The 16,057-nt window shown below is 34.2% G+C and overlaps 3 protein-coding genes across 4 annotated transcripts; 2 read left to right on the forward strand and 1 right to left on the reverse strand.

Annotated features, from left to right (window-relative positions):
• The first annotated feature begins 3,886 nt into the window (after positions 1–3,886).
• Positions 3,887–5,653, forward strand: LOC128161707 (uncharacterized). Its single transcript, XM_052825072.1, has one exon. The coding sequence runs from the start codon at positions 3,887–3,889 to the stop codon at positions 5,561–5,563; it is 1,677 nt and encodes a 558-aa protein (XP_052681032.1). The 3' UTR covers positions 5,564–5,653.
• Positions 5,654–6,982: 1,329 nt separating this feature from the next.
• LOC128159853 (transmembrane protein 187-like) lies at positions 6,983–9,215 on the forward strand. Of its 2 annotated transcripts, none has more exons than XM_052823066.1 (2): positions 6,983–7,063; positions 8,309–9,214. In XM_052823066.1, exon 2 carries the CDS (start codon positions 8,324–8,326, stop codon positions 9,140–9,142), a length of 819 nt encoding a protein of 272 aa, XP_052679026.1. In that variant the 5' UTR covers positions 6,983–7,063; positions 8,309–8,323; the 3' UTR covers positions 9,143–9,214. The 2 variants fall into 2 exon arrangements, with proteins under 2 accessions (XP_052679026.1, XP_052679027.1); XM_052823067.1 differs by lacking the exon at positions 6,983–7,063 and adding an exon at positions 7,088–7,178 and having other exon boundaries at positions 8,309–9,215.
• A 1,180-nt stretch (positions 9,216–10,395) lies between these two features.
• LOC128160470 (acid phosphatase type 7-like) lies at positions 10,396–14,083 on the reverse strand. Its single transcript, XM_052823800.1, has one exon. The coding sequence runs from the start codon at positions 13,895–13,897 to the stop codon at positions 12,353–12,355; it is 1,545 nt and encodes a 514-aa protein (XP_052679760.1). The 5' UTR covers positions 13,898–14,083; the 3' UTR covers positions 10,396–12,352.
• Between the last annotated feature and the right edge of the window lie 1,974 nt (positions 14,084–16,057).

Raw genomic sequence — 16,057 nt, forward strand, 5'->3', positions numbered from 1 at the left:
AATCACTAATATTTGATTGATTCAAACACGAAAACTCCATTTACTGATTTTTTATATCAAGCAATAAATTTTTTGGGGACTTTTTTGTAATAAAGCTATGAAAGCAATTGCTGTTGCTTTGTTGTTGTTGTTTGTTTGGGTTTATTTTGCACAATTGAATGATGTACTGTGCTTTATTTACCTTAATGCCACGTTTAGATCAATTAAAACTAAAGTTACTAAAGTTACTCTGTGAATTGATGAATGCATTATTCTAACAATGATGAGTTACGTAAGACCGTTTTATAAATAGGACTTTTTTCCTAAGATCCTACTCAACATTTCAAAAATTGTATTTTTATCACACATGTTGGTACTATTCGCTTTATAACAAAATGACAAATTCACCCCAGACAATTGATAATTTTTTTTGAAAAACAATCAAACGTCTAGTATTTAATATTGAGTGATGTGATAATTGTAGTAGCGCCAGCAATATTTTCACGGATTGGTTTGTCTTAACCAGCGTTAACTGATTTTCTGCAATCCTATCATTTATTGCTAGGCACAATGACATGTTTATCATTTGTTTTTAAAAATCCATTGTAAACTTTAAACATGGGTCTAAACAGATGACAAATATGCATAACATAGTAACTAGACATTGTAAGTGCATGCACTTCACTCCCATTTTCAGATTCACAAAGTATCACGGCTTGTTCTGAGATTTATTTCGATTATCCTCCATATAAGTCAAATTGTTAAATTTATATGCAGAAAATATACGATGTACAGGGAAATATTAACAGTTTTATAGATGTTTAACAACTCAAAAATAGTTTATGACTATAAGGAATGAGTGTATCGTAAGCAGCGCTTTTATATATAAAGGTGATATCACATAGTATAAATAATTAAAAAATAAAAAGAAAATGAACAGTTCCAAAGTTTATAAATAATTAAAAAAGAAAAGAAAATGAACAGTTTCAAAGTTTATATATATATATATATATATATATATACTCATGCTCATTGGAACTATAAGTGTAAAAAATTAGAACATTTGTTTAATGTCCGATCACATGTGAGTTCGTATTTTAAAGGGACTTGGACACGATTTGAGATCAAAATTTTTATTTTCATTTTTTATGTATTAAATGGTTTATTGGTGCATTTTAAATGATTGACCAACATATTAAATGTTAAGTCAAGTTACAAGCGAGATACAGAAGTAAGAATTGATAGTTATGTAAACAAAGCTCGAGTCTTATAGATGTTTACAAAAAATGTAATGTAGAGAATTACCATTTCTTAGACAAAATGACATGTAAAAACAATTTCAACTAATTCAATATCTTCTTAAATACTATTATCAACAAAAGAAAGTTACATTTGATTGAAATTTACACTAATACAACGAATATGTTAAAATGACAATATTAGAGCTTTGTTTACAAAACAAAGAATTATGATCTCTGTATCTTGCTTATAATTTGATATTTGAGTTTTAAATTTTGACATAGCATTATGAACTTCTATATTTATCAGTATGAACATTGAAACTGGAAAAACAAAATTTGAAATTTTTAAGTCAAATCGTGTCCAAGTCCCTTTAAGTGAAAGGTGCATAAGATGTATAAAGTGTTTTGTTATATTAACATTAAACAATATCCATATTTAAATTGCATCATTTCAAGCTATAAATTGATACCTCAATGAATGTTAACCAAATCACAAAATATACAGAAGATTCCCTTAATGGGGGTACACTATATTTTCTACATTATTTAGAACAAAAACATTGATAAGTCACAATATATTTTCCAAGAAAATGTCAATTTTACATTTCGTCGTTTTTTGTCAAAATCGTTTGTACATGCAACTTAAAATTTAATGTCGAATTGATGTAGAACGGAAATGAAAAATGAAACGTTAAAAATATGATATTGATACTGTATAGCCTAGAGATAAATGCCTCCTCCTTTTATTTTCAACCCCCTTTCGCAATTTTAAGACTTGGTGAATTTCAACGTCGCAATATATCTCCAACAAAAACACAACTGTATCTGGATGAATTCAAGACGGGGCGATGTTGTTTGCAAGTATAGAAGGACGAAAATTGCACAGGGCCAAAATAATCTTGTTTACAGTAATAAATCAATCTGACTAGCAATTGTTTCTTTTTAGATAGAAGTACGCATCGTCCGTGTCAACGCCGTTTGAACCCATACCTGTAAATCAAATTGCAAGTATATCAGCTGTGGGTTACACGTCTTCATTTTATTTACTTGTAAGCTTTCTGTGCGCTCTGGGGATTACCATTTTTGTAGGTATTGATTTGATTGTCATTGCCTTTAATACTACATTAACTATGTCTTTTAAAGGTTGTTACAGTACTCATTCTAACAATATAATTAATTTTGTTTTCATCTTGAAATATATAGCATGTTTATTTTGTATTAGACTTTGATTAATTGATTCGCTGACGGAGATGTATTCACTTATGATAAAACTCATTCTATTGTAGCCCAAAGAATTTACAAGATTATTTGTAAAGTTATATAATTGTAGTTTAAGGATCCCATTATCTCTTGTCTGTTAGAATATTTTTGGTATAGTCTATATTGTTATCATTAGTAAGTGTCTAGTACGAATTGAATGAATATGTCAAATTCATTTTTTTTTAATTTCAAGGTCAAACGCGACTTATTTTCTTTATTTCTCCGCAATGTAAACTTACGATTATGTATCAGTTTATATAATATTATACTCTTCTACTCAGGCTTCATTGGATTTGACAACGCCCCGAGCGAAATTATCACCTCAAAATGCTTAAAGAATGTGTCTTTATTCCTGGGGTAGAAATTCAATTTAAAATAAGTACTGTGATTTATAATCATTCATTTGTAGCTTACATGTTTTAACAAGAAAAATCCAAAATAAAAAAAAAATAAAAAAAGCTTCCGAAATATCCCTAATTTTTGACATAAATTGGTATAGATGCAAATGCATAAGGAATGCATTTTTATGGAAAACTAAGTAAACTGGTTTTGATTGGTTTTCTGTGCCGATGATTTATAACAGTAATTTTTTTTGGTAATACACGTATGTTGAAACGTATTAATCAGTATTTGGCAACACTGATTGATTGTTGCAATAAAGCAATAAAGACGGTACAGTATTGTTAGTTGTAAAACATTGTCATTTGAAGAAAATGACGAAACATTTTAGAAACAATACAACTAGTAGATCAAAAGTGGTTGGAAGACTCATAAACAGTTTTTTTTAAAAAAAACAACATATAGCAGCATAAAGTAAAAGAGATTTTTTAGCCACAAATAACCTAAAACTAGAACACAATAGTAAAGAAACTACGAAATTGAATTACACTGAGAACAGAAGTGGCTTTAAATTACAGGTGTTGTTTAGTGTTGTTCAGAAAACGTATGCGTGCAACAATTGTGTAAAAATAATGATAAATGATCGGTGGATATGGGGTATACATACATACAAAACGCGTGTTTTTCAAGATAGTTCAGTGCAAAATTTACAAAGGTTGTAGACATATTTTAACAAAACTGTCTAATTTTCCCGTATAGATGTACTTGAATCGTGAATTTCGTGAACTTAATTATATGCTATAGTTCTTTGCCCACAACGATCAACAATATGTTGTTATTAATTAAGTTGTTACGTAAAAAAAATTACATGTACTATTTATCAAAGTGTTATTTAAGCCTTCATTGGTAAATCAAGTTATACAAATTTTTTTTTAAATGATGATCATTCTTCTTTTTTGAATCACATTTTAGGATCCCCAACTATATGTACAGTTAACTCGGTGAATGTCCACGGATCCGGACTCCTGTGTCGTACGTTTTCCATTTAAAATATCACGGTGCCTGATATGGATCCTTATCAAAGAGCCCAGGATGTCTTACAATGTCAGTTATGCGACAACTGTATCCCTGCAATGTACTGTGAAAATTGTCACAAATACCTCTGTAAAGCATGTTTGAGTCAGCATATCTACGATGAACCAAAACAGCACAAAGTGCTGCCATTTGATAAGCGTGATTCTACTCTTTCTTACCCTAAATGTCCCAAGCATTCAATAAAAGAGTGTGGATTTTTCTGTCGACACTGTGACATTCCTGTTTGCGATCAGTGCATTTCTTTACAACACAATGTTCATGACGTAGTAGACATTTTTGAAAACTTTAAAAGCAAAAAAGCAGTTTTACGAAAGGATTTTCTGGAACTGGAGAAATCATCTTGCCCTGACTATCAAAAAATGCTATCTGACATTCCGACTGAGAAAGCTGAACTGCATGCAAACTTCCAAAAATTAGGAAAAGCACTTGACAAACAAGGAGAAAAATTGCATAGAGAAATTGATATCATTGTAGAGAAACTTAAATTTAATCTTGATCAAATGGAAACCAAACAACTGGCTAAATTAACTATGCACGAAGAGGAGATTCAGCGCTTGATATCTAAAGTCACACAGGCTATAAGTTATGTGAAGGATCTACTCAACTGCAATGATGTATGCCTTGTTTCTTTATATAAATCAAAGAATGAAGAACTTAGAAGCATTCCGTCAAAACCCAAAGTTCTCTTACCACACTTCATGCCCGAAAAGATTAACCATGAGCAGCTATCTAAACAATTTGGTGTATTGTCAGCACCATTCATGGAAACAGAAGAAAATACCGTAGATTATCTAATGCCCGTTACTTTTCCTGCAGAACGACTGCCAAACAATGAAGCACTGATTATCACATCAGTTAGCACTGATTATGGAGTCCCTAATGGACTACACAGTGTGTCTAGTTTTAATGATGAGGAATTCTGGACGTGTGGTCAGGACAGTATAATGAGGCTCTACAATCTCCAAGGTAAACTGCTGAATTCTATCAAGACCACGTCAAAGAACGACCCATGTGACATAGCACTGACGGCTTTTGGAGATTTAGTTTACACCGATGGCAGTAATTGTACAGTTAACATAATAACAGACACAAGGATACAGGGTATTACCATATGTCAGGGGTGGAGGCCAAGCAATATCTGTAGCACCTCTTCTGGTGACCTCCTAGTCATCATGAATAGAATAGATGATGAACAAACAAAGTTAGTACGATTCTCGGGCTCCAAAGAAATACAAAGTATTCAGTACAATGACAAAGGTCAATCTTTCTATTCCTCTGGTTGTTACAACACTAAATACATCACTGAAAATAGAAACCTCGATATATGTGTCGCTGACTGGAAAGCTGGTGCCGTCGTTGTGGTCGATCGATTCGGAAAGCACAGATTTACCTACACTGGTCCTACAAGTAGTGTCAGCGAGGAACCAATGGATCCACGCGGCATTGCTACAGACAGCCTTTGTCAGATTCTAGCAGCAGATTGTGGAAACCATCTTATCCACATCCTTGATCAGGATGGCCAGTTCCTTCGCTATATTGACAGCTGCGATCTAGACTACCCGTGGGGTTTATGTGTGGACTCAAATGACAATCTTTTTGTGGCTGAATGGGGCACGGGTAAAGTGAAAATAATCCAGTATTACCCTTGAAATTTGTTGATATCATATGATCAAACTTACTACAACTGAAATGTCAACAAGATGTTAGAGGACTATCTTACTAGTATATACTGAAAGTTAAAAAAAAGTGTACATGGCAACAAACTGATACATGTACATGCATGTCAGCGCATAGTTTTTAAATTATGTATGTCGGCAAACTTTCTATGTTATGTTTGCCAAAACTCCACCTAAATATGCCTATAGACGAGACATGCATAGTTATCAAAACTAATATGTTTCATGTCAACAAAATGTTTTATAGGTGTTTTTATATCACTACAATATTTTAACATATTAAGACATATTATTCAATAATTATGCAATGATTTCAGCATGAGGTCGAAATGGTTGTCGTTTTATGCTACATATCCACATTCTGATTGCTGTTTTACGTCGAAGTAAGCTATAATTACTAATTAGCAATTAACTTTCTTTCACTTCCTGTTGCAAATAACCCCCCCCCCCCCCCAAAAAAAAAAAAAACCAAATTATTGTCAATCTTTAATTTCAGCTCAATTAATATTGATGCTTTCATTATGTTTTGATTTGCGTGGATTTTATTTCGGGCAGTCCCAATATTTGGATAACGTTCCTCTCAGCCATTTTGATTTTTTTTTTTTGTTTAATTTGCAGAGCTGTGTCGTTGGATCAAGATAATCTTGATTATATATAATCCCTTATGTAATGTATTTATAAGAAGCATTTCTAAGACTGGAGGTTTTTGTCTGAACTTGAAAAGGCTATATATTTCATTATGTAGGCAGGGGGATACAGTGACATGCAATTGTCTCAAGTAGAGCTTATTTAGATGTTGTTGGATTTTTTTCTGTCAATTGAACGGATTAATTGATATTATTATACTTTCATGTTAAATACTAAAATCTGATTGGTTAAGACGCAGTTGGTAATCCGTTCATTACCCTCAGCGTTAGCAACACACTTGGCAACGGGTAACACAACGAATTGTTACATGCGCGTAAATTATGTGCGTACGGTTCGCCGTAAAATTCCCCTCATTTCTATATAAAACAGTAAAATTTTCTTTAAAATTAACTAAAGACATTCAGTATAATAAAATAAATAGTGCCTGTTTGGGAGGGTAACTGTTGAAATTGACACCCCTCGAAAACCATTGTCAACCTCAGCTTCGCGTCGGTTGACAATGGTTGTCTCGGGGTGTCAATTTCAACAGTTACCCTCCCAAACAGGCACTATTTATATAATATATAGGTCATCAACAAACTTGTGAATGAAGGTCGCGATGGTTGCAGAAAAAATATACTATTTCAATAATTAATAAAAAATGTTGAACACTAATTAAGCAATGCAAAAGGTAAAAACCCAAAATTTCATATTCAATTACAATTTATCAAGTTATAGTGGTAACGGCGGCTCGTAGTTTCCGCGCCTTATCTTCTGTATACTTAGATTGCGTAATCGCAAACTCTTACATAGCGATACCAAGTGCTGGGTCGTTCTTGATGATTGGTAAGTGTTTACTATTTTTTAATCAAAAATCTATGTAGGAAGATGTTGATAGATGTTGCTCATGATTTGAATTTTAAAGGCAATGATTTTGGCTTCATCTTAGTGTACTCTAAAGGTAAAAGTTGGAAAAAATTTCACATTGTGACACTTCACACCCCCTTTTCATCAGTTTATAAATTCACTGTCATTTGACTCATTTATATCATTTTTATTTAAAAAGACGAATGATGTCTCTCTAGCTGGTATAGCTGCAGGTCTGTAGCTCCCGGTCTGAAAAAATTCGGATGGATGACCTGGGATCCCAGGTCGTCCATCCGAATTTTTTCAGACTGGGAGCTACAGACCTGCAGCTAGGTCCATCCGAATTTTTTCAGACTGGGAGCTACAGACCTGCAGCTACGTTCTTGAAAGTCGCGGGGGGGGGGGGGGGGGCATCCAAAAAATCTTGACATAAATAACATTATCTATGTCTATGAAAAGAGAGGGAAATGGGGGGGGGGGGGGGGGGGGGGGGGGGGGTTCGGTGCATATTGTTCTTAAGCTTCAGCCTCAGTTTCATTGTTGATCTCTTTATTTTTGCCTCCATATCTTGCATGTTCCCATAAAAAGGGGGGGGGAGGCAACTCCATTAAAATTTATTTTAATGCATGTAATTTTAAGGAAGTGTATGCTGCAAGAAAAAAAAATGCTTCCTGATGCTACGTGACGGTAGATTTACTAAATTTGTCATTCTCAAAATAAGAACTATAATTCAAATATTAAGAAAATTTAAGAGATAATGTACATGTTGTGCACTGTGCCACATGGGGTAATGACCCATTTAGTATTTACATGTAATACATTGTGTGCATGAGATCACAGGGACCAAGCCCGTTTTAACATTAATTTCAATGTAACCATACTTTATTTATGGTTACATTGAAATTAATGTTAAAACGGGCTTGGCCCCTGTGCATGAGATGTTATGTTTAGATATTAATATATAATAATTAGTAATGCAGACATCATGAGAAAAAGGAGACAGGGCACAGTTATAAGTTCTGGCTGATTATATTTTAAAAGGATTAAGTAAATTTTGATAGTGCAGCATGATGCTTCAACTTTTTTGCATAAGAATTAAAAAAAACCAGGAAACTTAATCGAACCCTTTCTTTTAAATTTATACAGTCATGTACACTTCAATGTTCTTTGATTATTCTTTTTATGACCTATAGTATTTTCTAACTTTGATTCATGTAATTGTAGTTTCAAAGAATAGAGATGCAGGTGTCTCCAATGGTACAGGTGTTTGGTATGGTTACCGTGGTTACAGCAGCCATGTTGTACTCTGTCCACCTTGGATTCTTCGACTCCGTCCACACCGAGATTGGAAGACAGTTTTATGCAGAAAGATACTCTGCAAAATGGCGGAAAATTTTTCCACCATGGCTTAACATGCCATACAATGCATTTGTGAACATAGGCTACGTGATCTTGGGAGCTTTCTACTGTGCAAAGACATCAGTGGCCCTGGGTATCAAACAAATAAAACGATCGGACAGTTTTTTATTCTACACGTTCAACATTATGTCTACTTTCTATGGCGCCATTCAAGCGGTTAGGATCTTGACCCAGTTTCACCGAGCAGCTATAATGGACCAATGGTACACCCTACCTTTCTTTATGTGGGTTTACATATGGTCCCGTCATCTTGACTCCGGAATTGGATTAAAGGGCGCGACCTTTTGGACAACCATATCGTTACTTTCATATTTACTGACTCTTGTGCATAAATATGGATTTGAACTTGCACTGGCGTTGCATATAGTTTTTGCACTTTATGGTGCTGTGACTATTTATAGAAAATTTCCTATTAAGGAGGCTCAGCAGCCCTTTGTTTGGGCACTGATTTGTTGTATTGGGTTTGTTGTCCTGAAATTGTTGGACTTGGAACTGCCAAAAATCAACCAAATGTTTGAGAAGATATCTGGACATTTTCTGTCCAAAATAGCTGACATTTTTCAAATCTATTTTGTGAATAAATACTTTGAAGTATTGACTTTACATAAAAATGATAGAGAAAGGAAAAAATCTAAATAAAGTTGTTGAAAATAATAATGCTTAAAATCAGGAAGGATGTTACATGTAGCTATATTATACAAATGTTTTATATAACTTATAAGGAAGTAATGTATGTGTCACAAAATTCCTGTATATAAAACTGATTTCTTTAAGAGATGTTATTCTGTTGATAATAGACATTTTGAATTTTAAGAACAATTTGATTTTCCATTGAATTGCATGCATTTCAATATAAGGGTGGCTTATGGACCAAATCAGTCTCTTGTGGGTATTATTCATATTTATTGTCTAAGAAATTAAAATTCCAAAGCGATGCTGATTTTTGTCTGTGTTTTTATATATTAATTTGTAAATATGATATAAGACAAGCTTTAAAACGCTACAAAATAATGACTTCCACTTGGTGGTCAGAAGATGATGTGGAAAGCTGGTTTATGAGTAGCGAGTAGTGAAAGTTAAAAATTATCATATTCAAAATGACTACTGAATATAATGAAAGTTCAAAATGACTACTTGTAGATGGTTATACTGTTCTATGGCTACTTTTCTGTGGATGTTTTAAAAACACTCAATTTCAAAAGATACTCCACCAGCATTAAGAAACGAAACACCTTTCCTTTCCAAAATAAGAGTTATAGAAAGTAAATTTTTAGAGCAATCTGCAGCAGTGTAAACTGCTTGAAATGTTATCAACAATGAAGCATATCTGAATAAAGTCCAACAATATTGCATGTGTGGATCTAGAGGGAGAGTCAGATTCCCCCCCCCCCCCCCCCCCCCCCCCGTTCAGTCTCAATGAATCTCACCAAGATTACTCAAAAATGACCCCAGGATTCTATTGTCTCATTGTGTACTAAATACTGGTAGTATCCTTTGGTTCCTTTGTAGGTAAAAACATATGATGTGTTTTGAGTACTTGATGGACGTTATAGGGCATAAAATATATTGATATGTAATTTCTTGCACTGGCAAATGGGTCTCACTGGCAGCATTGCCTCATCCCTAGAAATAAGTGATAGACATTAGGCTGAACGCAGTCAAAAGTTTCATGTGCATTAATTGGCTTGCCAAGCTATGATAGAACTCAATATTTATTTCTCTTTCCATCCTCGTAATTTTTTTTGTATATAGACCCAAAGAAAGATGTGTTGATATATTTGTATTATTTGATAAACATTTGTAAAAAAAAAAATAATTCCACATATTTTGAACAAAAGATTGCATTTCTTAAATGTATATTGAGTTACATACAGGTAAAAAATAAATGCTAGATTTTTATATATGAAAGGTATTTTATTTAAGTATCTGTATACATGTCTTAAGCACTGTTACAAAAAGATCTGTGCACCAAATGCATACACATAAACACATTGTATATCTCTTATATGCATGAATGTAGACAAAATAACTGATAAAAACAGTTTCTCTTTTCTATACATTCAGATTAAATGGAATTAATGCAAGCTCTCTCTATCTCTCTCTCTCTCTCTCTCTCTCTCTCTCTCTCTCTCTCTCTCTCTCTCTCTCTCTCTCTCATAAAACCTTTTCTTTCCAAATATTCAATTATGTTACATTTTTAATATGATAACAAAAGAAACCAAAGATAATGTAGCTATCAAGATAGTCAACCATCACAGATTCATGGATTCCAATAAAATTTTACAATGACTGACAATCAAAAAATAACTGCTCAATGATATACAGCATATATTTTGTATCTGGAACACATAAAATACATGAATTGTACGAGGACTCCATTGGAGCCAAGGCCGCTAAAGGGCAGACATATACTTTTCTTTTTTGCCAGACAGAAGAGCTACAACTAACATTGACTAAAAATCCATGCACTGTTTCTTTTCATAATTAGAGTTTTTTTGTCTATGTAGTACCATATAATCTTGTCAATGATAGAAAACTATTTAAGTTTAATACATATGCAATAATGATAAAGTAAAGTTTTAATGCATGGTCAATGATTTGAGTATTTAAATTAGATCATGTAGATGGGAATGACACTGTATAGGAATGGATAAATGATTTATTTATAATCTTAAAATTGTAAATTTGAATTAATTTCAGTTTAGACAAATTAACATAACAGAGGGGAAAGATGGAGAAGACACATACAACATTGTTGTACAATCATGAGCTAATATTGTTACAATACAGTATCATAATAATTAAAATACAAATTTAATTTAGCCTTTGAATTATATTTTAAGTAAACACTTGTAGCAAATCAATGAAAAATTGAACAGGTCAAGTAGTCCACCTAATTGTTAATCTGTTCAATTCTGGTTAAAAAGGTTTTTATTAAAAGGGGAATAAAAATCATAACTAATTTCAAATATACACATGCTAAAAACAGTTAAAAAAGAGTATTTTCAAAATATGCAAAATTAGTGCAAGAAATTTAACATATTTACAGCATTATGAAATAACAGATTCCACCAGTACAAGTACGTAACAGGCTGAAAAATAATAGCAATAGTCTTAACAATTATGTGAACTGTAATGGAAATGCTTCCTATTCCTCTCTTTTACCTTATTGAATTTCCTTGACAATATACCATTAATACATTCAAATACATGTATGTGGAAATCCGACTTTTAACACATTTTGTATATTCCCTTTTACAAGTTAAACTTATTCATGTAAGTTTTATAACTCTGTGAGCATGGGATACCCACAACAACAGCTGTAATACATATTTAACAAAATATGCAATCTAATAAAAATTAGAACTTCCATCCGCTCCCTGGTTTTTTATACGACGCATGGAAGATCTTCCAAGTGATATATCGGAAATCAGGGAGTGGACGGAAGTTCTAATTTCAATTAAATTGACATATATGATACACATACATCAACAAAAAAACTATAACAATAGTCTGACCACGCTCACATACACAAAACATGCATGAACTTAATTATCTGAGCCACAAGCTGAAAAAAAGTTAGAAAGAACATGAAGAAAAAAAACCTTTCTTTATCTTGACTTATCACAACCCCATTAATATCACACACATTACATTTTGTTATCTATGAACAAATACACAGTGTGTCCTTGCATGTCTTGTTTAAAAACATTTCTACTTGTATGTACATCCCATTAACAATAATTCTGTTTGAGCAAACACCTTGAAGATGATCAAAGTTTTCTGGAGTAAAATAAATAAGATTTTCTTTTCTTTGGTACGCAAAGATACACTTGTAAATAATAGCCTTTACTTTGGTAATGACTCCTGTTTCACAAAGCACAACCGAATAACATTCAAAATCTTTTTCTTGAAACAGAGCCCGAAAAGTAAAATAATCACGGTAAAAGTTAACACAGTGATGCGGTGCGAGTAGTCATCCCCGTTCATGTAGAAAAATCGCAGACTGATGATGTCATTGGAATCGTCCTCCTGCTGTTCTCGCCATGCTGCCCCTGCCGCACCTAGAGGATCTGGAATAAAGATGGAGCTTTTGTTGAAGGGGCCATGAATCCGCTGGATGATCCAGCGACTGTCATATAAATCATTGTCCTGTGCACCTAGGACTTCCCAGTAGATATGAGTGTTGTTGTGGACGTGCAGTCGTCCGTACATCTCGTGCTCCGAGGGGGAAATAAACGAAGACCAGGCTCCGCCTGGCTTACTTCCTTTCTCTGTCAGATAAACGTTTCCCATGTTGCCGATGACGATGTGAACAGTTCCCCTAGGGTCAAGGTAATTATAGGCCAGGACACGGTTTTTGTACACTGGCCAAGTTCTCTCGTACATGTGCTGATGACCACTGAAGACGAGATCGACTCCATAGAAGTAAAACATGTCTTCTAAATGAGTCCGGACAACTGAGTGGGCCTTTGTGCAATCTTCATTTTTGTCGTCGGTTGAGCAGTAGAGAGGACGATGGGCCATAACAATGATCCATGGATATTTCTGTCGATGCGTGTTGGCTTCTTCCAAGTCCTGTACCAGCCAGTCCATGATTTTCTGAATGTTTTGCTTATTTGTGAAAAACACCTCTGTTGATATACAAATGAAATGAGTTTTTCCAATGTTCACGCTATACCACAAGTCTTCTTGCTGCATTGGCCAGTCTTTTCCAGGGTTTGACAGTCGATGAAAATAATGATTTCTGCTGTTTTGAAACATCTCATGATCACCAGGAATAGTCATATAGGGAATACGAGCAGCCATTCTTTCTACTTTTGAAAAAAATTTATCCCCAACAGCACCATTTTCTCTGCCAAGATCATACGCGATATCACCCAAATGAAATATTGAAGCATACTTTGTTTTCCCTGTTGCTTCATAGACGATAAATGGCAGACTCTTCGTCATTGTCCCCATGTCACCAAAAATCATAAAAGTTTGCTTTCCCTTAGATTCGGGTGTAGTAAAGCTGAACTGATCACTGAGCGAGTCGCGTTTCTCCCCTCTGACATTATAAAAGTACTTCACACCTGGTCTCAAGTTTGTCAACACGACCCTGTGCAGATACTGCAGTCCGTTCGAGTTTTCAGGGAAGTACACGGTGCTACCAGACGCTGACGAAACGCTTTCCAGTGAATTGTCTCCAGTGTGATATTCCACCACAGACGAATCGTTCCTTACAGTGGACCACATCACTATCATGTCATTCGTCGTTTTCCCAAATCCAATATGGACTTGTTTCGGAACATTAAGGCCTCCTTGCTGGGTAGTCTGGTCCGCAATGACAAGAAAGAACACGGTGCATGCTTGAATGCAAGCAACGCAGAGGAATCGAATTTCAGAACTCATCGTTTGGGTGTTTAGTGGCGTTTACATCCTGCAAAGTCCTAAGTTTGTATTCAGTATTACAAATATGACTAATGGAGAACGGGATTGAGTAAATAATGCATTCATCTGCGAAATCAATTTCTCCCAAACGTAAATTTTCTATTTGTAAACAATATGCGACGTAAACAAGTTGACGCCATGTTGGTTTGTAATTTTACAATTAGTAAGTCGTTCGTGCAATAGTCGAGTTCGTTTTACTACTACGGTGTTCCGTTCAGGGCATAAACACTATCGACCCAGTGCGACGCGACACGGGCGGAAAGGGGGGGGGGGGGTACATGTAACTAAGGAGCGGAGTAGATATATCTATTTACGCATTTTTGTTTGTAGTCTCTGTCCTGATGACCGGAAGGCGGATTTTACCACAGGACCCCTCCCCCTTCTTACAATATTCACCCCCACATTCCCGAGTTATTTTTTCATCATTTATTTATTAAATTATATGTTGATGTATGCTACACTAAAAACTTCACAACTATATAAACATGTGCATGTACCACTGGTAAAAAAAGAGAAGAACATTTCTTTTTAGTGTAGCATACATCAACATATGATTTAAAAAAAAAAAAAATTAGGTCTGGAGTCGCAACCAGAGGTTAAGCTAAATGCATCGTTCTTAGTTATTTGAAAGTCAAGTGGAACTGAATCAGTCACCCGATGACAAGACAAATAAATATGCTTATTTCATATACTAGTATGTATATACTTGGTTCAGTGTATATTTAATGGTGGCCAGTGATGGTGAAATGCCCACCCCTTTAGTTTTTATTTATATACATATTTTTTGTCTTAATGGTGGAGCGTGAACTGTAGTTGTTTATTGTTCTACGGAGGTCACCTGTTTTCTATACATACAGCTATCTGTTCGACAGGAAATGGCATCCAATTCAAAAGTCTGTGACCCTGTTATAGGGCAACGTATGTAGTAATTTTAAAAAATAAATCGTCCGTGTCGGGGCTTTTTGCGCTTGAAAAAAAAAAGACATCTGATATCGAAACACGTCTTTAGGCCACCATTGGTCAATGACTTCACTGGGCTTTTAAAATGAAATCGTTGCCACATTGGATCCTTTAAATGTTCTGTCATTCTTTGTTTGCTAGTATTAAGATGAACATATCATTTTTTAGGATATATGCTGTTATAATGTTCTTACGGACAGGGTGATAAGATATGACAAGAAGAACACCCTTACTTTTGTTCGTCTCTTTGTATTCCACAAGGCTTAAAAATTCATTGTCTTTTGTGGTAAACTCATCAACTGAAAATCGCACTGTTTGGGCTTTTTAACTTCGATTACACATATCGAAGTTCTTCAATATCTTGCTCTGTTTCTGAACAATTTCATCAGAATAACAGATTTGTCTAATTCGGGTAGTTAATGCCTTAGAAATTAATTTTCCTCTTATATAACTTTATATTTACATCTACCAAGTATTATTACCTCTATTTCTTACGAAAACTTATAGTTAATTCATAGCTCTATAGAAACAGCCAGACTGAAATATACATGCCCCGTTTATCGATTGGTCGAAATCTACAGCGGCTGAAACTGAGAAGATATTGACAGGTCTAAAATTGACACGCCCTGTTTATCGATTGGTCTAAACCTTCAGCGACCTACAAAATATCACGGACTGCACGAAATAATCATGATGATGCCAGACTCAAAGTCTCACAGGAGACGATTTGGCTGTTTCTTCTAGCTAACGTACTTATGTACATTAACAGTAATTTAGTGATTTGTACTTATTTTTCATATTCAATTTATTAATTAGTTAAAAGAGAGATGTTAATATAAACAATAAAATGCTTTCTATGATGATTCATGCGGGTTATGAAGGTAGCGATCATTGCAGGAAAAAATTACAAAACACACTAACGCAGGTTATGTATTTTTCTGCAATGTTGCTACCTTCATATCCCGAATGAATCCCCAAAGAAAGCATTTTATTGTTTAAGTGTCTGCATGTGATGTTCTACACTACAATTTTCGGATTTTGACATACTATGAAATGAATCGTTTATACAACTCAATTAAAACAATTTTTAGAAAAAAAAAACATTTATTGAAAGTTAATTATTCAAACCACCTTACATATTCGCTAATTAAGGGGGTTTTT

This window comes from Crassostrea angulata, chromosome 8 (genome assembly GCF_025612915.1).
Source record: "Crassostrea angulata isolate pt1a10 chromosome 8, ASM2561291v2, whole genome shotgun sequence".
NCBI classification, from domain to species: domain Eukaryota; kingdom Metazoa; phylum Mollusca; class Bivalvia; order Ostreida; family Ostreidae; genus Magallana; species Magallana angulata.